At 32.9% G+C, this 25,207-nt stretch overlaps 2 protein-coding genes across 3 annotated transcripts in view; one reads left to right on the top strand and one right to left on the bottom strand.

Annotated features, from left to right (window-relative positions):
* The window catches only part of LOC143076622 (uncharacterized), a 36,242-nt gene extending 12,054 nt beyond the window's left edge, over positions 1 to 24,188 (bottom strand). The window contains exons 1-12 of the mRNA XM_076252444.1: positions 23,978 to 24,188; positions 23,715 to 23,842; positions 22,956 to 23,051; positions 21,615 to 21,785; positions 20,420 to 20,519; positions 17,044 to 19,103; positions 11,375 to 11,590; positions 4,814 to 4,922; positions 4,122 to 4,235; positions 3,129 to 3,330; positions 2,488 to 2,547; positions 601 to 1,541 (exon numbers count right to left, since the gene is read on the bottom strand). Coding sequence (XP_076108559.1) covers positions 601 to 1,541; positions 2,488 to 2,547; positions 3,129 to 3,330; positions 4,122 to 4,235; positions 4,814 to 4,922; positions 11,375 to 11,590; positions 17,044 to 19,103; positions 20,420 to 20,519; positions 21,615 to 21,785; positions 22,956 to 23,051; positions 23,715 to 23,842; positions 23,978 to 24,005 — 4,225 coding nt within the window. The 5' untranslated portion in view covers positions 24,006 to 24,188. The remainder of the gene's footprint in view (positions 1 to 600; positions 1,542 to 2,487; positions 2,548 to 3,128; positions 3,331 to 4,121; positions 4,236 to 4,813; positions 4,923 to 11,374; positions 11,591 to 17,043; positions 19,104 to 20,419; positions 20,520 to 21,614; positions 21,786 to 22,955; positions 23,052 to 23,714; positions 23,843 to 23,977) is intronic.
* Positions 24,189 to 24,442: 254 nt separating this feature from the next.
* LOC143076620 (uncharacterized) overlaps positions 24,443 to 25,207 on the top strand; it is a 30,602-nt gene continuing 29,837 nt past the window's right edge. For both annotated transcript variants that reach the window (XM_076252441.1, XM_076252440.1), the window contains exon 1: positions 24,443 to 24,573. In XM_076252441.1, coding sequence (XP_076108556.1) covers positions 24,516 to 24,573 — 58 coding nt within the window. In that variant the 5' untranslated portion in view covers positions 24,443 to 24,515. The remainder of the gene's footprint in view (positions 24,574 to 25,207) is intronic.

Raw genomic sequence — 25,207 nt, 5'->3', positions numbered from 1 at the left:
ATTTTTACCATCTATAGTATATATTCTTTTTTCTTGCAGCTTACTTTGATTGACAGGTCAGGCACTATGCATTTATCATGTTTTGATTTAAAATAAAAGGTAACCAGGTCATTGACAGTATCAGCCTATATACATGTACATGATATAGTAAACTGTGTAATTATAAGTCATAACAATAATTAAACATCTACATCTATTATCACTGTATCATAACATAAAATATATGTACAACAAAAAATTACAATAAATTCTATATAATAAATTCTTTAAAAAATATTAATTTTTACAACATATTTATATATATAAATTTGTATAACAATACCATGCATACAAGCATGAAAAGATGTAAAATGCTGCTAACTTATAATAATATGTAACTATTGTATAACATATATTAGGTGGTTTATTTTTTAAATAATGAAGTATATAACTGTAGCTAGGTATTTATTAAAAAATGAAAATCCTGAAATAAAATATTCAGACTCAAAACCTGCAACATGGTGCAAGAAACAACCAACTCATATATTTCACTTTCCAATTTCAAAACACATAAACACAAGAACCATCTGAATACCAAAAACCATGATAACTGACATATACCTGTTTTGTGCTCATGGTCCTTTTTCCGTCTTTTTGATGGCACTGGGTTGGGAATATTTGTGAATGGATGGTCGACCCATAATATATCATTTATCCAATAACACATAGGTTCTTCCGACTGTAACAAATGGTCGTACGTCCGTTTTAAGTAATTCACATCCTCATTGTCTATGCCCTGATTATAGAGATCAAAGAAAATTTGTCGTTCCTCTTCCAATTTCCTTGGAGTGAATTTTTTCACCTCTTTTGGAGGTGGTAGAAGATTAATTAACTCTCTGCTGCCTTTAGACTTATTCAGTACGTCCGTAATATCCACTAAATGCATGTCTTTTTGTTTTCTTTTGCCTCTTTTTGGAGGCTCTTTTTTCTTTTTGTCCTCGGTTTTTAATAAATTTTCTATATTTTCTAAGTTCACAATTGGTTCTAAAGTCTTTGGTTTTGAAGGTTTTTTCTCCTCCAGAATGTCTTTTATTGAGGGTTTAGGAGGTAAGCAATAATTATGGTCAATAAACACTTCCATAGGAGTTGTATTGCCATCCTCATCCGCAGAATCTGTGCCGTCTGAATCAAGATCAACGTCATCAAGTCTTTCTTTTTCAGGTGGTCTTACCAGAGGAGCTGCAAAATAGTCATGTTCTGCCAAAAAGCTTGGGCGTTCTTCCCTTTCAGGTGCTTTTAATGGAACGTCTTTCACTGGTGTTAAAACTGGCGGTTTTTGCTCACTATCACGTAAACTAAGAATTTCCGAAGCCTCCAGTAAAGTTTGAAATCCTGATTTAACGGAACTGTCTGTAGAAGTAGACTGAATAGCACTTGTTTTTTCTTCAGCCTCACTTTCAGTTTGTTTACTATCAGAATCTTCTGTTACTTCACTTAATTCTCTGACAGGCGATAGCTTTCCTGGTGATTTCTTTCTCCCTTTTTCCTTAGGAGTCTCTTTTCTAAAAAAAATTAAAAAAAAGTTAAAATGCTACGAAATTTAAAAACAAAACAACTATATAAACATGATAAACTTGCTAAATGAGGTTGATTCATTTCATCTTGTGTATAAAATACAACTTTTTCATATACTCGCCAATACGTTTGTAAAAATGGAACCTGTTGGCGACTTTTATAGCTTATCATATGGCATGGGTTCTACTAATATTTTGAAGGCCATACAATGACCAATAGATGCATACATTAACACCATTTGATTTTAGATAGATAGGTGTCTCATTGGAAATCATCACGCATTTACTTATTCTAATATTGTTTTATATTGAATAACAAATTTTGACATCTAAATATCTAGTTTTATTCTGTTGTGTTTTTTGTTTGCTGTCTCTTTATAGTGAGACTCATAATTGTTTTTATTCAATTAGTTGCTTCCTATGAGCTGCTTGTTCTTTCTTTATTCTAGGTGTAATTCTCTAGTTGATGTGATACAGTAATGCCACATAATATTACACCACATGGTTATTGAACCTAGAACTTAGTGTTTTCCTATTTTCACTAAGGTAAGGTGGGTGTTTTAAAAAAATCACTTGCAACCGGGCGTTTTTTTTTAAATGTCCAACCGTTTTTTTTTATATAACTTATATAGTCTGGTATTTTCTTTATCATCATCGTAATCTGCCTTTCTTTTTCCCCCGATTGATAAATGAAAAAATTGAAATTTGACGATTTGACGCCATCTTTGTCAATGAAAACAAATCAGCGAGGCGCGATAACATGGATAAGTATTCAAATCTTAACAGTACGGAACCGAAAAAAAATATGAAATTGGAAGAAAAAAAAGCCGACCACCTCCTAAAATTGAAAGGTGGTCGGCACACCCGGCTTAAATGCCGAATGGAAAACACTGGAACTGTTATTGATTTTATATTTCTATGGTCACTCATCAACCTTTTAGCTTCATCTTTGGCCTCTTCTTCTTGAGCATCTGATGTCATACTTTCATCCTCCCTGAAAATAAATTATCAAATTATGTTTGAACAATTTACAAAGATTTTAAGGCTCTTGTGAGGAGAAAATCGTACAAAAAATAAGACAGCATCCTCTCAACATTCAGAGTGACAAGATTTAACAACTAGCTCAAAAAAATGAACAAAAAAGTTGTTTCAATTATAACAAGACTGTTCATAGATGACCCACTCATACTACCATTTGCCTCAGATAAGATTAAATTGAAGCTTTTCCAATTGGCTTATAAATGTGGTTTATAAAGCAAAATCAAAAGGTAAGTTGATGTAAGGTGGCAATAGATAAACATCTGATGAATGAATGGTTGTCTTATGTCCTGTGGAAAGTCAAATGCATATTCAGAACAGGAACATGATATGAATATTAACCCTCATTTGAAAACTAGACCAACACGCTGTGTTGGATTTTCAATGTGCTAGTTCACAAAGTAACAGTCTGCAGGAAAGACATAATACCTTTCCTGATCACATTTTTTTGCTCTAACATCTAAATGCCACATGCTTCGCAGAGAAGCAGCTATTTTCAAGTAAAAGACAAACATATGAAAGAAACAGCTTTCATACTTTTCATCTTCAGACAAAGCAGATTCAGCAGTATCTTCTGGTTGAGTTTGTAACTTTTCTTCTACTTTAGACACCGCTTTCTCCTTCTCTGTCTCCACCTCTTCCTCTGATGACTCCTCTTCATCATCACTTGACTCCTCATCGTCACTGGAGTCTTCACCCTCTCCTTCATCACTGCTCTCTGCACTTCCTGCTTCCTCATCTAAAGGAGAAAAAAAACAGATATAAAAAGATGTGGTATGAGTGCCAATGAGACAACTCTCCATCCAAATAACAATTTATAAAAGAAAACCATTATAGGTCAAAACATGGTCTTCAACACTAAGCCTTTGCTCACATCAAACAGCAAGCTATTAATGGTCCCAACAATTACTAGTGTAAAACCATTCAAACGGGAGAACCAACTGTCTAATCTATATAAAAACAAGAAACAAGAAACACTAGACTATATACAAATGATATACTATAAAATATATTCATGTTTTTGTAAAGTGGAGAGATTAACATATTTAATATCCTTTGCACTGATTTAGCAAAGACTGAATTTCTGATTCTCAATTAAAGTCTGTGATTTTTAATACACATTGTGACAGGTAATTTAACTGTCACATCCAAAGAGGGCCATATAGAGGGGTATGTGATCAAATGAAAAATTAAAGGACCATTTCATTAATTAACAAAAAGTAAAGATAGCTTACTGTACATTCAGAAATTATTGCGAAAAAAAAGGGTTATAATTTAAACTTGCGTTATGAAAATATTTCATATGAATTGAACAGGATTTTTCTCAAAAATCGCAAAAATTAAAATCACATTTTAGTCTAAAATGCCAAAACCACAATAATAGATGCATGAAATAATTTCTGAATTAATGTTACTTTTAAACAATCTTGCATGAAACACAGTGCACAGTAAGTTTCAAGAACAAATATGTGAAAAAAGAATTGTAAATGAAATTGCCCAAAAATAATCCTGTTCTCCAACTCATCTTACCATCTGACTCATCATCATCATCTCCTTCTTCGTCTTCACTTTCATCATCCCCTTCCTCCTCCTCACTTTCACTGACCACTGGCTTCCTACGAGGTCTCCTTGGGGATTCCTTGTCTACAAAAACATATATAGCATGTTATTTTCTGTATTTCGTTTAATGACTTGGCATAACTTGGAAGATAAAATTAATAGCAAAATTTGCACAAATTACTATGAAACAAGAATGTGTGCATAGTACATGAATACCCCAGTCGCACTATCATTTTCTTTATTCAGTAGACCATGAAATTGAGGTAAAAACTCTAGTTTGACATTAAACGCTGACCAACAACTTTAACTTGAAGCAGGCAAGATCATTTTCTATGTTCAGTGGATCGTGAAATTGGGGTAAAAACTCTAATTTGGTATTTAAATCAGAAAGATCATATCATAAGGAGCATGTGAATTATGTTTAAAAGTTGATTGGACTTTAACTTTATCATAAAACTACCTTAACCAAAAACTTTAACCTGAAGCAGGACAGATGGACAGAATTTGCAGGTAAAAACATTTTCCCCAAAAATCCATTAAAAATTAGCTTTCAAGAAAATAAATGAATCTACAGGATGCGATCAAACTAATTTGTTTAAGTGCAACTTGTCTTCAGTTGATAATGCAATGATCACTTAGGATCTTAAATTCATTATCCTTACCAGAAATTTCCCCTTCTTCATCCTCCTCATTAAGATCTTTAGACTTTGATTTCTCCTCTTGTTGCTGTACGTCAAACTGGGGAGGTGGAGGCTTGTGAAACGTTTTTCGCTGCAAAAATGATGGATATATATATATAGTGAGATTGGGAAAGTTCATACAGCATGAATACTGAAAAGCTTTATGGAATAGCAAGTTTGATTAATAGTTTAAGGTTGTACCCAACACCTTGACTTAAATTTATTTGGCTCGTTTAATTTTCATAAAAATTTGACAAAATATAACAAGAGGCTTCGCTCACCTTAATTTTTTTGGTTAAATCTCTCATCAATAATTATTTTGGCTTTTCAATTTATTTAAATGTTCTTTGAATCGTCCTATTTTCTTCAAAAGCAAAAAAAAAATCATTTTCTCCTTTGTTCTATTTTAGCCATAGAAGCTATGTTTCTTGTCATACAAGGAAATAAAATATAAAATTTATACTAGATACTCTGAAACTCATTTAGCCTAAGTTTGCCTGAAATTGATACAGCAGTTTCAAAGGAATTTTTTTTTTAAAGTAAGTCAACATGATGAACAAATTGTGAAAAGTCTTTAAAGGGCAATAACTCCTTAAGGGGTCAATTGACAATTTTGGTCAAATTGACTTATTTGTAGATCTTACTTTGCTTAACATTTTTGCTATTAACAGTTTATCTGTATCTATAATAATATTCAAGATAATAACCAACTAGAGGGTCCAAGGACCCTGTGTCGCTCACCTGATATTTTTATTTACAATTGTTGCATGATAAATGCAACTGTTGTACTGTTGTTTAGTTTCAGAGATATAATACTAAAAAGTGCATTTGAAACCTATGTTTAATTTCAGCCATGTGGGCAGGCAGGGTCATCATACACAGTGGTCCCTGGATATCCTAGTGGTGATTTAAACCAAGTTTGTTTAAATTCAACAGTTGTTTCAGGGGAGAATTTTTGTAAAATTTATCTAACAAGAAATGCAAAGTAATGAGAAAGTTGTGAAGTAGTTTTGTTGTTGCGCAACCCCCCCCCCCACTTTGCCAAAAAAACCAAAAAGGTAATAAAAAATTATCATATAAGGGCAATCTATCCTATTAATGATTTCTGCAAAATTCAGTTGATTGTGCAAGGGTTGTATAGCCAGCTGAGGTCGTTAAAAACTCTCTTTCTTTTGTTGTTGCAGATAGATCTTGACCTGATAAGCAATTCTACCACATGTCAGATTTGCTCTAAATGCTTTGGTTTTTGAGTGATAAGCCAAAAACTGCATTTTACCCCTATGTTCTATTTTTAGCCATGGCGGCCATCTTGATTGGTTGGCCGGGTCACCAGACACAATTTTTAAACTAGATACCCCAATGATGATTGTGGCCAAGTTTGGTTTAATTTGGTCCAGTAGTTTCAGAGGAGAAGATTTTTGTAAAAGATAACTAAGATTTACGAAAAATGGTTAAAAATTGACTATAAAGGGCAATAACTCCTAAAGGGGTCAACAGACCATTTTGGTCATGTTGACTTATTTGTAGATCTTACTTAGCTGAACATTTTTGCTGTTTACAGTTTATCTCTATCTATAATAATATTCAAGATAATAATCAAAAACAGCAAAATTTCCTTAAAATTACCAATTCAGGGGCAGCAACCTATCAACGAGTTGTCCGATTCATCTCAAAATTTCAGGGCAGATAGATCTTGACCTGATAAACAATTTTACTACACGTCAGATTTGCTCTAAATGCTTCGGTTTTTGAGTGATAAGCCAAAAACTGCATTTTACCCCTATGTTCTATTTTTAGCCATGGCGGCCATCTTGGTTGGTTGGCCGGATCACCGGACACAATTTTTAAACTAGATACCCCAATGATGATTGTGGCCAAGTTTGGTTAAATTTGGTCCAGTAGTTTCAGAGGAGAAGATTTAAGTAAAAGATAATTAAGATTTACGAAAAATGGTTAAAAATTGACTATAAAGGGCAATAACTTCTAAAGGGGTCAACAGTCCATTTTGGTCATGTTGACTTATTTGTAGATCTTACTTTGTTGAACATTTTTGTTGTTCACAGTTTATCTCTATCTATAATAATATTCAAGATAATAACCAAAAACAGCAAAATTTTCTCAAAATTACCAATTCAGGGGCAGCAACCTATCAACGGGTTGTCCGATTCATCTGAAAATTTCAGGGCAGATAGATCTTGACCTGATAAACAATTTTACCCCATGTCAGATTTGCTCTAAATGCTTTGGTTTTTGAGTTATAAGCCAAAAACTGCATTTTACCCCTATGTTCTATTTTTAGCCATGGCGGCCATCTTGGTTGGTTGGGCGGGTCACCGGACACAATTTTTAAACTAGATACCCCAATGATGATTGTGGCCAAGTTTGGTTTAATTTGGTCCAATAGTTTCAGAGGAGAAGATTTTTGTAAAAGTTAACGACGGACGACGACGACGACGACGGACGACGGACGACGGACGACGGACGCCGGACGCCAAGTGATGAGAAAAGCTCACTTGGCCCTTCGGGCCAGGTGAGCTAAAAACTGCAAAATTTCCTTAAAATTCCCAATTAAGTGGCAGCAACCCAATAATGGGTTGTTTGATTCATCTGAAAATTTCAGGGCTGATAGATCTTGACCTAATGAACATTTTTACCCCATGTCAGATTTGCTCTCAATGCTTTCATTTTTGAGATATAAGCCAAAAACTGCATTTGACCACTATGTTCTATTTTTAGCAATGGCAACCATGTTTGTTGATGGATCAAAACTTAGGATACAATTTATAAACTAGAAACCCTAAGGAACATTCAGTTAAAGTTTGGAAGTATTTGGCCTAGTAGTTTCAGAGGAGAAGATTCTTGAAATAGTTTACGACGACAGACGACGACGACAGACCATGGACGACGGATGACGGACGCCAAGTGATAGCATAAGCTCACTTGGCCCAGGTGAGCTAAAAATTTCAAAAAAAATTGAACCAACCAATTTATCAGAAAAATTACACTAGTTATAAAGCAGTTTTACAAACACTCATTTTGATCATTGAGAAGCTTAATATTTCCTTAACAATACAACAAGATTAAAACATTTAGCTGATTTTACAGAGTTATCTCCCTGTAGTGTAGGTACCACCTTAATGTAGCTGGATGATATTACTGTAGATTAACTATCTGTTAGTGTTGTTCAATCTGTAAATAAATGGAGAATGTGTCTATGGGACACGGGTGATGCCCTGCTTGCATGTATAACATATCAAAGAGACAGAACTCAAGAACGGTAAAAGTAATCCAACAAAAATGTGTACTTGATCTGAATTTTGTTGTAATAAGCATTGTATAAAAGTTTCACAACATTTGATTTGAGACAAACTAAAGCTACAGAACACTGCAAAAATTGTTAAAAAACACTATTCTAGAAAGTTACACACCAGAATTCCTTCTTGATCTGTCGTTTGTGGCAATAAGCATTGTGTATATGGACCATAATTTGGTATTCGGCCTTTGGTTTCTTTTTGTATCCTTTTTTATAAGTTCTAAAATTTTAACTTTTATTTTGTGGGTTGTGTTGGTGTTAGAATAGTATGAATGGAACAATTGAGTTTTTCGAGAAAAAATTAATACATTTTGATTCACGGTTTACGTGACATGAAACCAAACAGGAAACCAATCTTCATTTTCTTTATTTTGCACAATATAAATCAAAAGGCATAAATAAACACCATTACTAGTGTTACTTGCTTCATGTTAATATTTAAAATCTATTTTCAATGTTATATTAAAGTTTTTTTTAAACCTGACAGGAAACCATAAGAAACCGAAAGCATTTTTTTAGTTTTATTTTATTGCATAATCTGAACAGTATACTTTTTCTTAAAATCCATCTTAAATGTAACAGTATTATAAAACTCCTAAATATACTTCTCCTTTGACAAGTTTAATGCGTTTATGATAAGTGTTTGCAGAACATGAATAAAAAATATTTAATTAAAAACTGTGACAAAGATTCCAACTTTGTACATTCCAAGTGTAACGGTATATTAACATGTATTTTTTATCAAATTATATTTATTCACCTAAGGCCAGGATTTTTTAATTTGTTGGTTTACGGATCCGCCGACCCGATTTTGCCGATTTCCAGAATAAAAATAAAATTGACTTTTCATGTTTTTTTTATTCCCGTCGACCCTAAGAAATGCATTATCCCTGAAAAATAATTAAAATAATTTTTTTTTATGAAATGAAATGCATTAATCACTAACAAAATTGATAACACTTGCTGTTGTGAAAAAATAAAACTTCCAGTTTACGTTTTTAAATATAGACAAATCAATTATGATAATAACTGACCTTGAAATGTCGTTTGCACAAATAATTTTGAGGAACGAAACTTGTGTTTAAAACCAATTACACAATAAGTTCGTTTCCCTTATTTGTCATCAGTCCGTAAGATGCATCATCTCATAGAAATAGACTTGTCCAAATGTGGATAGGTTGAAGGCATCAAGTTGAAGTATTGAATATTAACAAATCATTTGGAATTTTCTTGTTTCATAGATAATAAAAAAAATTATCGTCCATTTGGATAAAAAACGGGAATGCGAGACAACAGATTGACCCGATAATCTCGTTTTTCCAATGGACGAGTCTATTAGGTTTTTGACATGTGTGTTGAAACTTATTTTCGTACGACGTTTTTACATTTTTTTTCTTTATCAGTTTTCGTGCTTGAAGATCATTATTCACCAAGTTTTCTGGAATTGATTAAGAGCTACGCGAATCTATTTTTCTTGTTTCTGAAATGACGATTTAATTTCATCTTTGTCCGTGCACCCCCCTTTTTTTACTGTAACTTATTAGACAATGTCATGCGATGTTTATAACAGCTGAGCAATAATATTTCATTGAACTAAAATTTAAGAAATGATGATAAAATGGCATAACAAACATATTGTTAGAAAGGTGAAATATATATTGATTTTGCGTATTTTTCTGTCTTCAAAGATGATTTTTTTTCTTTTTTTTCCCGACCGACCGACCCGACTTTTTCATGGGGAAAATCCGTAAACCAACAAATTAAAAAACCGTGGCCTAAAATATCCAGTAATATTTACTGCTGAAGTTAAATCAATCCAACGAACATTGGTACAATGATAAGAGACGTAATTTCGATTGATTTTTCCAAGGACTCTTCACGTCATTATCGAGAAACGAAGTGTGTTCTAACGTCTGTCAAATATGAAATCGATTTTGTCAAGTCATTGGGCATTTATTTTCACACAGGATCGTATGTAACATTATGCACATAGGAAAAATAACAGACCACCAGCGCAATCTCTTTGACAATTGTATTTTCCTCTTTTAAACAAGACGAAACAAGTCTACAGATTATGTTTGCTAACATCCCGTTGGAAACAAAAACAATGTTTAGACCTAGTATTTCGTACATCAGGCCGTAATGGCGTTATCACATGTTAGTCACATGTTTCACGTATGACCGGAAATGATTAGAACTTAAGGACAAAAACAATTTTAATAAATAACTGGACTTCTGTTTCGTGTGAAATGTAACGCATAACGATAACGTAATTTTCTTACTTAATTACTACGAAGATCAAAACAAGAATGTAAATCATCTCAGATTTACCTGTTTGAACATCTCGCGAGAGTTTATATTTGCATATTGTTTTTAAGAATTCTATTACAACAAAGCAGATTACATCATCTAAAAATTGCGTTACGAAATCGGAAACAAAAATCACGCCACTGTTCTTACATCTGCTACATAAATACTTATAGATCTCGGCATTTTCTTCTCACTATTCTTATTGGTCGATGTTCTTTGTTATTTGAAAGCAAAAGTTTACGAATTTGCCGGTGACGATTATCTTTAAATCAGTCAGCGTTATGCTCTTCGGAAGCAAAAAGTAACGCGAGAAACGACACAAAAATACGGTTGTAGAATCTTTGAAATTCGTATATTTTAATTTTTTTTCTAGGGAAGAGTAGCATACACTTGTATGTTTATAAAAATAATGGCATCTTTAGATGTAGTTGCAACTTTTCTTACAGTAATTCACATTTTATCACTTTTCTATAGTTATAGGAAACGGAGCCCAATAGCAAATTATGGTCCATATATGTTTCATAACATTTGGTTGAGGCAAACTAAAGTAAGAGAATGGAAACCAATTTTGGGATGTACAGACAAGGGTAAAACTTAATTTTATTTGAATTTGAAAGTTTATGATACATCATTTTGTACATTATGACATTAACAATTTTCAGAAAATTCATTTTTCCAATCAGGCAATAAATACAGTTTGCTTCTTACTTAATTCCGATAAAAAAAACAAATTAGTTTCAAGAAAAACTTCTAATAACAAGTCTTCAATATAGACTTTTCAATCTATAAATTTGTATAGGCACATATCTGAGTTTAAAAACAAATTGGCCTGTGGGTGATTTTACAGGTCCTACAGAAGTATTACAATCCTCTGCTGGTGGGACTGATTGGGCATGAAGACTGTTTCTACATGACCTTACCTTGAATGATGGCAACCTTGGCATTCCACCACGAATTCCGAGGAATCCACCACCCCCACCAAATCCACCAAGGTTCACCTCTCCTTCCTTGGACCATGGATGTTGTGGTTCAAACAGTGTAGCCAATGTAGACATCACCTCACTCTTACCAACTGTCACTGTAGATGGCTTTTTTGATTCTGCTGGTTTTGTTGGCAATAACCTTTGAGGCATGGACTATGAGAGAAAAAAAACCCAATCACTCATCATGTTCATTCTTATTATATAAAAATGAAGTTTTCCTAAATTATCATACATTTTTCTGGTAATATTTCAATTGCTTTTATTATGTTTGAGTTTTTTCAGTTCAATGTATTCAAGTGTTTTGCTGAGTACACATGTACAAACATTGTACAATGACTTCTAGAAGAAGCCAAAATTATAAAGTTACTTTTGTAATAATTTTTAGGTAAATTGTTTTAATACAATACTTGCATGACTATTACACTAAGTGACTTATAATTACTTATCCATAAAAGTGACTTATAATTACTTATCAGTAAAAGTGACTTATAATTCAGTCAGGGGTACTACTTGTACAAGTGTATTCTATTCTCTTGAAGAAGTGAAAAAAAATATATACATATAAGTAAATAAATAATGTTTGAATAATCTCCCATTAATTTTCTGAAAAAAATACTTGTACAAGTAAATTTTTCTTACAATCCCACAAAAATCCTCATATTTTGAGATCTATGTATAATCATGCCTTTAATTTTTTTTTCCAGGTTTGGTCAATTTTTTTCATTAAAGTTCAATGTTTCATCTCATTAATTTATCAAAGAAACTGATTGAGCAAAGATCTTGTATATTTATGCAAGGCAATCAAAAATTGCTCCTTTGGGGCTTGTTAATGAGCATTGCAGTGTTAAGAAGATAACAATCCTTGTTTTCAAAATTCCAATAGGGAACATATCTTTTATAATTGTATAAATAAACCAATTGTTCAATACTTTTCGGCCATTGGCCTTCTTCAGTTGTTTATTATTCCTCTAAACTACATGGCTGCCATTCTTTTTTAAAACATTGAAAAGCCATGTAGTTTAGAGGAATAATAAACAACTGAAGAAGGCCAATGGCCGAAAAGTATTGAACAATTGGTTTATTTATACAATTATATAAAGAAGATAACAGACAAATGGGGCTTTCATTGTCCATGAACTTACACTTGAATGATTAGTAAAGACATCCACAAAGGGTACACAATTTAAAATTCTATTAGAGCAAAGAAATCTTCAGAATTCAAGAAAAGAAGAAAGGATGATTTTTTCACCTATACAAGTAAAAAAATCTGAATGCGAAAGGGACATAAGTCAGCCAATTTTTTTTTTACCTATACAAGTAAATAAAATTCACTTGTAAAAGTATCCTACAAATTTACTTATGTATGTGTATATTTTTTTTTACTTCTTCAAGTAAATAAAATACACTTGTACAAGTAGTACCCCTGACTGTAATTACTTATCAATAAAAGTACAGTACACATGAATTGAATTGCAATTGATATATTATAATTTCTTTACCTTTTTAAGATAAAAAAATACTTTTTTAGTGCTAGATACTAAATATTTAATTGGTAGTTTCTCACAAGACCCTGAGTAAAACTTAACAACTTTTAATTTGAAATGTTGCTTTAATTGTATACTCAGATATGAATTGAACATTATAAAAAGAACATTATTTACATATATGACCCTTTATACTATATATGCTATAGTATAATCCATACATTGTAGCGCACCGCGCGAAAGAGCACTTCTCTTTCAAATCTCACCACTTCTCCCTATCAGTTTCAAAAAGAGAAGTCACTTCTCCCTATAATTCTGAAGTAGTGTGAGCCCTGGCTTTTTAAACATATTAACAATTTTATTTTGGTGTTGTTGTATACAATGTAGGTTTATATGGCTGCAGTGATTGACTTGTCTTTTCGTCATGGTTCGTTATTTGCCGTCCCATGGCATTGGAAGTTTCTCTCAAAGGTCACAATGGTATCTTCCCATCTCTTTTCATCATGGAAGAGTCGTTAATCAATTGATTGTGGTTTCAGTCTAAATTGTTCATAATCACTGTTTTAGCAGTGAATTACAGTTTTCGCAGTGAATGGTTTATTCCTCTGTTTATAGTAATAGCTGTGTAAAACATTCAAACCCACCAGCAGAACCTCAACATCATCCCAACAGTCTGTGCCAAAAGCGTCTAGCTCTGAGCTGGATGACTAGTACAAATTTGTTTGTGTTACTGTTAGTTATTTCATTCAGACGTTTTTCCATAAAATGAGCTTTTTTTATTGAAGGTATAATCATTTTTGACACAGACTGAGCTAGCTAGATACAACAATGTAAGAAAAAAGTCACTTATAATTATATTCAACATGTTTAAGCTATATAAATGTACATCATGTACATGTACCTACATCATGCTTAGTGTTCTCCCCAGGGCCTTTTAGCATCATGGTAATGTGATGCTTTAATCTTAAAGATTATGTTATGGGTGAAATGCTATGATTTTTAGAAACAAGATGGTATTTCAATTTCTCCTGTTTGCCAGGATGCTAAATGATTAAAATGAAATATCTGGGGAGAACACTGCTATTCATGACGTAAAATATTTTCTGTGTTGTTTATTTGTTGATTAATTAATATTTGCATGAGTAGAAATAGCCACATTGCAAGTTACTGTGTGCTTAAAAACAATCAATGTCACGAAATATAATTCTGTAAACTAATTCTTTAACATGTTTAAAGGCATCTATTTGTGGCTGACATTGTTAAGGTTGACTCATTCTTAGATCATGTAGATTTGAAATTACACTATTTTTTGTATATATTCCTCAGATATCATACCATATTATCGTGTAGTAATGCCCTTTACCGGCAGGCGTTCAACAGTAATTTGTGGCTACCTTTAGCATCAAATTGATTAAAATGTTATCATGATTCATTCATATATGAATGCAGAGCTTAAAAGTGCCATTTATAAGAAAAAAATGTTGTATAATAAATTTCAAAAATTCAGTGGTAGTAAGAACTGGGAGACATATAGGCGGCAACGCAACTATGTTACAAAACTAAAAAATAAATCCATTAACCAATATTTTGTAGAGAGGTGTGCTGGAGGCCCGAAGTCGAAAGATTTCTAGCCAACAGTGAAACCTTTTCTTACAAATAAGGGAAATGTACACCAAAAGGAAACTGTCCTCTCTGAAAATAATGTTTTAATTACAAAACAGGAGGAGGTGTGTGAGATATTTAATGATTATTTTGTAAATGTTGCAAAGAATATAGGAAGCAGTCAAATAAAGGTTAATGATGATCACCCGAGTATTTTGGCCATTAAAGATAATATTCCTGATCTTGATCAAAACAATTTTACCTTTTCCCCTATTGATCAAGACTTTGTTGAGAAACGTATACGTAAAATTAATGTTAAAAAAGCCACTGGTATAGATGGCATCTCACCTAAATTACTGCATTTTGCTAAACCTGCTATTGTAAAACCCCTTACTGATATTGTTAATTTGTCATTATCATCATCGACCTTCCCTGACCGTCTTAAGGAAGCTCAAGATGCACCTATTCACAAAAAGAATAGTGTTTTAGAAAAAGGAAATTATAGACCGGTAAGTGTATTACCGGCTATTTCTAAAATTTTTGAAAATGCCATAGAAGTACAATTAGTACAGTACTTTGATAAAATCTTCAGTCCATTTTTGGCAGCTTTTAGATCTGGTTTTGGATGTCAGTCAACTTTATTAAGAGTGATTGAAGATTGGAAATTAGCCTTAGATCAAAATAAATACCTTGCAGCTATCCTTATGGACTTGTCCAAAGCATTTGACTGTCTACCCCATGACTTTCTGCTACTGAAACTAAAAGCTTATGGTCTATCCAAATCCTCACTTGATATGTTATATAGTTATTTAACAAAAAGAAAACAATGTGTGAAAGTAAACCAAAATTTAAGTGGTATGCTTGACATATTTAAAGGGGTACCACAAGGCTCTATCCTTTGACCCATCCTATTTAATATTTTTATTAACGATTTGTTCTTTTTTGTAAAAAATTGTTCTTTATATAACTATGCTGATGACAATACTTTGTCAAAGTCTGGAAATTCCTTACAAGATGTAATTTCTGCTCTTGAGGAAGACAGCAATCATTTAATACAGTGGTTTTCTACCAATAAAATGCAGGCCAACCCAGAGAAATTTCAAGCTATCTCTCTTGGCAAAAAAACACATGATAAAAAGATTGTGTTTGACTTGAATGGTATTTCTATATCATGTGAGGATGAGGTGAAACTTCTTGGAGTTACAATTGATTTTAAATTAAACTTTAATTTACACATTTCAAATATTTGTAAAAAGGCTGCAAGGCAATTAAATGTTTTGAAAAGAATTGGGAAACATCTAAACAAACTGAGTAAGCTTACAATTTACTTCTCTTTTATTATGTCTAATTTCAGTTACTGCCCTTTGACTTGGCATTTCTGTGGGGAACAAAATACCAGAAAAATAGAAAAAATACAAGAACGAGCGCTTCGATTTATTTATGAAGACCATCTGAGCTCATACGAAACACTCCTACAGATTTCGAACCTTCCATCATTAAAAACTCGTAGAATGCGCTCAATTGCCTTGGAGACCTTTAAAATAATTAATAAAAAATGTCCTTTATTTATTCAAGATTTAGTTGTAATAAAAAACAATTCATATAATTTCAGGTATGTAAACACTGCTGAGGTACCTAGACCTAGAACCTCCAGTTATGGTAAAAGATCTTTTAGATTTGAGGCAGCACAAGTATGGAACTCACTTCCTAATGAGGCTAGACTCATGACTTCTTTTGACCAGTTTAGGAATTACATAAATTCCTGGTGTGGGGGTCAAAAATGCTTCTGCAGTTCATGTCGTTTCCATCCAGTGCTGTCTCAAAGCTGAAATTTCTTTCTTTCTTTTTATAATGGCCTTTTGCTCTGCTTTTTATGCATTTTTTAAATATATATCTGCCATTAAATGCTAGTGCTTATTTTTATTTATTTATTGTTTGTATGCTTTTAGTTTGTTATATTTTATGATCGTCAAGTGATTTGTTGATTCCCCCGCTTCAATGCACATAGAGGCGCTTGCCACATGAGCTTTGAAAGTTTGACTCTGGAGGCTCACAAATCAAATAGAAGTTTGCTTTCATTATATTGCATGTTTTATTTGGTAGTATTTGCATGATGCTGCATGATTTTTATTGTGATAGTCGGTTAAAGAGCTCACCAGAGCTCATGTTTTTTTCTCTGTTATAATGTATATATATGCCGACTCTAAATAAAATTTACTTACTTACTTACTTACTTACATCAAAATATCATTATAGCAATGTATAGTGAATCTTTAGAAGATGCAAATACTTATCTTTACTGTTATTTCTGGAAAAATTAAACGTGATTTGTCAAAATCATTCCATTATTTTGTCTTCTAACATGTCTAACATGTCTAAAAGAAAGTGCACATTTCATAGTCATGATAGTTATGCACCAACAATTACCATTGAGGTCATTTGGCAAGACTTTTGACCATTAGGATTCCTCATGCAGGTGCCCCCCATTACCATGTGCACCTGTATCTGATTATACTATACCTTTGTTCTTGTTTCATTGGTGGTCCACCAGCTGTCGAACGACTTAAATGCAGAGCTCTCCACCATCTTCTTACACATGTCTTTCTGCATAATCTCCTTTAATTCTTTCACAAATTTGTCCAGAACAGAAGAAAAAGTTTTATCTAATTGTTCATCATCTACCTTATTCTGAAGTGAGTTTTGGTCATTCATGATATTTTGATATTGATTGAAATAATTTTGGTTATACATTTCTGCTTGATTTGGATAACCCATATAGTTACTATATTGAGAGTATTCTGCACTGAAATTGGGATTTGTCATAAAATTAGCACTAGACTGTGGATTATTGGCCGCTAACATACTTGGATTTATTTCTATATTCTGGTTACCACTTTCTCCCGATGAAATGCTCATTTTGTCGTCTGCATCTTCGGCCTGATTGGCAACAGGTGTTGACATATAAGGCGTGTCTCCTGGTGTTTGCATGTATGGGGTCTGAACAAAATGATTTTCTCTAAAGTCTATTTCCTTCTGCTTAGGATTCATTTGAGCACTAAAATTGTCTGTAGGTGTGGAATGAAAATTGTTAAATGGAGTTTGGGAAGCACTAATACTGATGTCATTATTTGGAACATTTTCTGGCGGAGAAACTTCCTTTTTACGTGATTCACCTGCTGAATCTGATGAAGGACTTCCAAAATTGTCCACCATACCAGAACTCTGAAGCAAGCTCTGAATTCTAGAATCTAAACTCATCACTCTAGGTTCATCTTCCGACGGTTCAGGATCTGGAGTTCTTGGTTTTTGAGGCGGAGCCTGTTGGGTTGGTGGCTGCTGATTGACAGGGGGTGGGATCATTTGAGAAGGAATTATTGAAGGGGGTGGAGGTTGCATCATCATGTGATCTTGCTGCATTGGAGGGGGTTGACCTTCTTCACCTTGAGAATCGAACCTCTCTCTTGAATCTCTTTCCCAATCCCTCCCTTTGTCTCTGTCTCTATCTCTCTCATAGCTATAGCGATCCCTATCCCTACTTCCATATCTGTCACGGTCCCTATGTGAATAATCTCGATCGTTTCTATCACCTCTGCCACCATCTCTGCGCCAATCACGATTACGATCATTTCTATCACGATCATACCTGTTTCTACCACTCCCATAACCTCGGTCACCATTTCTGTTGTTCCTATCATTTCTACGGACATTACGGTCATCATTTCTGCTAAATCCACGATCATCATTACGACCATAACTTCTGTCATCACCCCTATTGAAATTTCTATCCTCCTCCCTATTAAAAGGTCTATTATCACTTCGGTCATAGTTACGATCGTCACTTCGGTCAAAACTGTTGTTTCTATCCCTGTGATTTCTGCTGTTGCGGTAGTTATTGTCAAACTGAGATCGTGGCGGTTCATTATTTTGTGGTGGCATCAATGGGGGTGGTTTGTCAATGACTGAATTGGACATGTTAGGAGGTGGCTGAGTATGATCAATGAATGGTGGTTCAGGTGGATGAAGTGGTGGCTGATGGGGTGGCTGATGAGGTGGTTGATGGTGTGGCGGTTCCAATATCAAAGGTTTTGGACCATCCATCTTATTAAATGCATGATTATTTCCTCCAAATGATGATGGTGTGCTCATTGAACCGAACGATGATTGTGACATAGGTGTAGACATATTTGGTGTATTTGGGAATGCAAAATTTGTCATATTTCCTTGAGATGAACCGTGAGGAGATGGTGTCAAACCAAACTGATTCGGAAAATTTCCTCCATGTACATTTGGCGTCATTGCTGGCGTCATTCCAGGTGTCATACCAGAATATTGAATATCAAATGCTGAATTTCTAGGATCACTAATATTATTTAAGAAACCTGTATCATTGAAGGTTGGCATAGGTGTTTGAGCTCCAAATGCATCAAAAGTGTTTTCCTCAAAGCTAGAATTTGACTTAAAACTATCGTTAAAACTTGATGATCTATTGCGTCTTGGATCTGATGGTGTTGTTGGTTCTCCTGGAATCTTTTTCGGCTTATCAGATAAAACATCATCAACTAACTTTGTTCTTTCTTTACCTACAAAAGTACATACAAAAGTCAAACACTGAACACAAATAGATACAAATTATAAATTATGCAAAGTAAAAACAAATATACATGATACAATAAAATCAAAATTAAGCATATATGCTGTTAGGTGACCTGCAGTTACTCACTTCTACATCATGTGGTTTTGGTTGGAAGAGTTGTCTCGTTGGAATCATAACACATCTTTTTATTTTCTATATATGACTTACTTTCTAAAATACTGTAACATTTAGGTTGGTAGTTCACCAAAAAGGTATGATAAGAACTGTTTTTTTAACCCTTGCATTCCCAATAAAAAAATATTATAAATCTACCAAATAACAGCCTATCAGATGTTCATAAAAAAATGTATTAGTATTTGTTGTTTTCAATTTCGTCTTACATGCACACATTTGGATTAGGGCCTCAAACTTCAAGAATTTGAATGCAAATCTGCAAAAAAGTACCGATTTATATATTAACCAAAGATAAACCTTTACCCAAATAGATATTTTGCCTCAAAATGAATAAAATTTACCAAAGATGTCAATACGTGTAAAATATATTTTGGATTTTGGACCTTCAATGGCTTGTATATATTTCGTATAAAACAAGAATATGTTCTAACTACACGGATGCCCAATCTGCACTATCATTTTCTATGTTCAGTGGACCATGAAAATGGGATTAAATCTCTAATTTGGAACATGTTTACTAAGTTTGAAGTTGATAAAACTTCAACTACATCAAAAACTACCTCGACATGCAAACATCGTGGTAATGAAACTGATAAAAATCACTTCCTCCCTCCCTCTCACATATTAAGCAATTATCAGGGTTAGTAACATCTCAGGATAAGATCTACTTATTATTGCAGAATATTGAATGAATATATATTCATCGTCTAATTGAATATATCGGGTAATCGGATATTTTTAGCTGACATTTTTGGTTATCCTATTGGCCGAAGTCTACTGTACAAGGTCATCACCTGAAATGACCTGGTCATCCTATCAACACAGATGTTGGTTCTGATAATTTTAGAAACATAATTAATCCCTGGATCATTAGTATTCTATATTTAAAGCTACAATAAAATTAAATCACTTCTTCCTAGTGATTAATTTATGCTACTTAAATAGGTGATTATTTAAGAAAGACAACTCTTACTTTCAACCTTTATGAAAGTAATGTTACTTGAATCAGTGATTTATAAAATCACTCATTTAAGTAACTCCCCTGACTGATGACCAAAAATAGTATGAGTCCATGGACTTGCTTAAACAAATCTTTAGTGACAATCCTGGATAATATATCCAGCTTACCTCCAGGATCAACATAAACTGTCATTATGTTCCCCATCTTAGAAGTCTGATTAAGTTTCTCTGCACATATCTTTGCTGACTTAGATGAAACAAACACAGCCTGAAATAGAATGTACACAATGTTATTTATTTATTCATATTCTAAATTGAGACATCATTTTCAGTCAAAGATCAGTCCAGAAACTGTTGTAGTTGCCAGTTGACTGATATGAAATTCAATTGGCAGAAATCGAATTCTTCATACCGTTCAAATAAATTTTGAAAATAAATCAACATTGTACATTTCTGACTGTACAAGTCTTTTTTTTTAATATGAAGAGTTAAAAGCAAGAAGAAACAGAAATCTCATAAAAATGTTTAGACTCTTGTTCTAACCTATGTTTTTTTCAACATATTTTCTTATTATACTTCATTAGGGAGGACATCAAAAGATCGATGTAGGATAAAAAACTTAAATCAAATAGTTTGGGGGGGGGGGGGGGGGGTTAAAATTCTGCAAGTTTTCTTTAACTAAAATGGATTTTTACATATATCCCTATTAGTAAATCAATTTTTCCCAAATTAAGTTGAGAGAGGGGGTGGGTGGTCCGTGAAAAAACTATGTGAATTAAGTTTTTTATCCTTCATTGAACTTTTGATGTCGTCCCTTAATCTGACCAAAAATATATGTGATCAATAATCTTATTTCGTGTGCATGTTGTGCTATGTGGTGCCATTTTAAAATTTCACATACAATAATTTAATTCTATGTTAAGTGTACTACATGTATCTTCACGATCATTGACAATGATGGATATGTTACATTTTATCTAATGTTATGCTTAATTTGTATACATGTGTGAGAAGACCTACTGAGTTCAAAACTTTGACAATAAAAATCTTTTAATTTTCTGTTTATTTTCTTTCTTTTGATAAGTCTATATTATCATTTAATATTTGAGCAGAATTTTATTATGCAAAAAATAGAAAGGAATTCATGAGTTATCAGGAAGTTGACGAGCGGTGGATGTGAAAAGGCATCACAGTGCATATCTTGCTCACATAAACCTAAATTTTAGGTCTATGAAATACATTTGTTAAACAAATCCTTTCTCCCACCTACCGTCCTTAAGTTCTGATACCAATCAAAGTCTACATAGATTTATATTTTTTCTTTTGCTTAATTTTCATAAACAATTTTTTTTTTATCTCATACCTTCCCAATACCAAGATGTTTTTTATTCTTTGGGTTGTAGAAAATGTTCACTTCTTCCAACATTCCAAATGATTTTAACATGTTCTCTAAAAACTTCTTGTCAATATTGTCATTTAGATTGGTAAATGTCACTTCATTGGTAGGTGGTGGTCCAACATAATAATGGTCATACTAAAAATAGAACAAATGGAAAAATTAACACAATTATAAATTAAATTTCTGGATACGCCTGCAGAGGTCCAACCATGAACATTTGGAACAAAAATGGACACAATATTCGCACTTGAAACAGGTCTGAATTTGGATTGCAATCAAAAATTTGACACATTATATACAAGGTTTCTGACACAGAATAACAGTGTTCTAGGATTTTTTTGGCACCTTGACTTACCACGGGTAAGATCAATAAAAAAATTACTTACCCACATCTAAAAGTTAAATCCGCCAACCAATGCGGACAGCGCAAAAAAACGATTTCTTACTAAATTTGACAAATATGTTATAGTTATTACTATGTCATTTATTAAGAGCTATAATAAATGCAACTGTAAGTTTATTTTCCTCCGATGACAAGAAAAAAAATCGTTTATGTCCCGATTTAAGCACCAGTTATCAATCCGGATTTTCCGATTTTACCGACACCGTGACCGACTTTTAGAATGATAGGAGAAGAATGTGGTCTCTTTTGCACTTGATTACACCTAGTAAACGACTGCTTGAATAAAAGCGCCGATAGACATCGACAAAATCTTCGATCTTTTATCAAAGTTTTTTCTCGTGATTTAATAAAAATAAAAAGCAGATATGGGAAAATTGAAGAGGACCGGGAAATTTCAAGAGTTTTTCGGCTTCCCCGAACTTGATAATTGACTTACCACCGGGTGACAAAGGCTAAAAAATGACTTACCCGTTGTCCTAATCCACTTACCCCGGGTAACGGGTAATGGGAATCCTAGAACACTGAATAACTGTAGTCAAAAAACTTAAAATTGGATATATGGTTCGAATTCATATTCAACATGTTCAATTTTTTGCTTTTGTGCAATACACTATGATGTTGCAAATTTTTTTTTTGAAGGCCCTGAAACTGAACATTGCAGCCTTCAGCCCTGGTGGAGAGTTGCCTCATTGCCATTGGCAATCATACATTGTACCACATCTTCTAATTATATAATTTATATTGGAAAGCAAAAAAGTCCTTTAAGACAAAAAATTTAAATTGGTCGTCTGTACAGATCATATTGAAACAGTTAAACATTTATTACACTTAGTAAAAATTATCATAGTTCGGGTAATGACCCATTTCTAGAGTGAACTTTGAGACACACTACATAGTTTTACCGTAAATCTTGGAACAGGTAAATCTGCAGGAATTCTTCTTGTCCACATTCGAGTTAACCTTGATCTTGGATCTCTAGTGTGGATTTGATGACTGTCCTATAACAAGGAAAGCTTAAATGATATAACTATTCTAATAGTCTTTAATACATATGATATTCAGAATTATCAAAATCTCTCATACACTAAATGTTAATCTGAACAAATCAGGATCTATGTAAATTTTTCTAGGATTATGGTTTTCTACCGATGTCTACAATGTAACATACATCTATCATGCCTATGGCAAGATTTTTTGGTGTTACAGATATGAAACAGTCTATTCAGAATTCTTTGAAATTTAAAATCAGCTACATCATCCATATCGATGTTACACAAATTTACATAATAATATTTCATTTTTAATATGTTTTTACATAAAATGCTATAAGTGCATGTACCAGTAATAGTTGAAGCTACATTTTGTACATGTACAGACAGAAAGTAAAAAAATATAATCATTTAAACATGTTAAACAAGCGGTGGGTTTCAAATTTTACAATTTGCATTTAAAATTAGACCATGTAAGAGTGTATCCAGAAATTGTGATAAAAATACATCATACATTTTGTGCATGTACTAAGACAATGCATATTTGTAAAAATGCATGAAGTAAGTATATTTCCTTTTCAGCTGCATACATGTATACATATGTGCAAGTATGAACATGAAAAGAAAGTTATAATTGACAGTCTTCTCGTTCTTTAAATCATAACATGTTACCGTTGGATCTATCCCATCAAATCTGTAGATTTTCTGGGAGCCTCCTCTTATCATAGGATCTACAAGCAGTTTGTAATTTCTTCTAAGTTTCTTGTCTCCATCCATCCCTGCCTTCATCCCATTTAAGCCTGAAAATAGAAATTAAATACATAAATTTGCCATGAACCAAAAATATATCATGATAATCACAAATTTGAATGACAATAGTATGTATTCATTGAAATTCGATTAAATTTTCAAATGTAAACATTGTATATCCTCACTGGAGCTTTCCATTCTGTCGAAATCCATGTCTTTTCACGTTGATTGACAATTCTGGCTACTCCTATGCTTCTGTACTGATTCTTGGGTTAAATAAGATACATAAAAACACATCTACAAACAAAAGTATTGTTTGTAAACGTATTTAAGTGAAATAATTTGCTCATTCTTAAAACACAAGCATCAAAGATTCCTTTCTATCCCACAATTCAATGCACCGAAAGGCAGAGTTGTAAAATCTGAAAATCGAGATATTTTCGTATAAATATTATGCTTGGAATTTGTATAGAAAAGATATTTTTATTTGTATATCATCCAATTAAACACGAATTTATTAAATATTTTGAAAAGGTTCATGTAGTTCCTTTGATATTTAGGAGAATCCTTCAAAGCTTAAGCGTTTTTATCTGATTGGTATATTTCGGAATACCCCGTTTGTCTTTTGTCCAATCAAAATTCAGATAACATCTTCACTCGGCTTATTAATGTGAAAAGTGCACGTGTATTATTTCTTAGTATACACTCATAATACAGATAAAAATGAACATCAGTAAAAAAGCCACAAAGTTCACAAAACAAACGGCTATTGAGCTGAAAGGTGAAATTATATTTTCAATACATCAAATAATCATTTCATGAACAATCAGATCACATCAAATTTGTAGTCAATTTTACCTCTCAAGGCCAGGGTCTCCAAGTTATCTTTATATAGTATAAATTTGATTTTCTTACTCAGCTCAAATATTGGATATATGTTTGCATGTATTGCCTATTGGATAAGAACCTCAGCAACAACATTATATTTTTATTGTCAAATGTGTGACTAGAAGTAGAGGATAGCTTTAACTTTATTCCCATAATATACCAATTCATACACAAATTGATATAAGAGGGGGGATAGGAGTGGTCCTGATCCCGAAATCCCGGGCTTAAAAATATGAAATCCTGAGGTCCTGAATTTACATAAATTTAAATCCCAACATCGTGAAATTCTATAAAGGAATTCCAGGATCCCGACAGGGTCAATCCTGAAATCCCAAGCTTAAAAACCGGCGTGACTTTTTACCCCAATATACCCCAATATACCCCAACATACCCCAATATACCTCAAAAAACAGTTTCAACATATTATTATTTAATAATAACATTATTTTAGGCATTTCCAAGTTATTTTAACACCAGTAATACTTTTTTTTATAAATATATTTAATTTTAAATCACTTTTTCCTAGT

Source organism: Mytilus galloprovincialis, chromosome 5 (genome assembly GCF_965363235.1).
Source record: "Mytilus galloprovincialis chromosome 5, xbMytGall1.hap1.1, whole genome shotgun sequence".
Classification (NCBI taxonomy): Eukaryota; Metazoa; Mollusca; class Bivalvia; order Mytilida; family Mytilidae; genus Mytilus; species Mytilus galloprovincialis.
The sequence above is the reverse complement of the archived record's forward strand: the minus strand, read 5'-3'. Positions and strand labels throughout refer to the sequence as shown.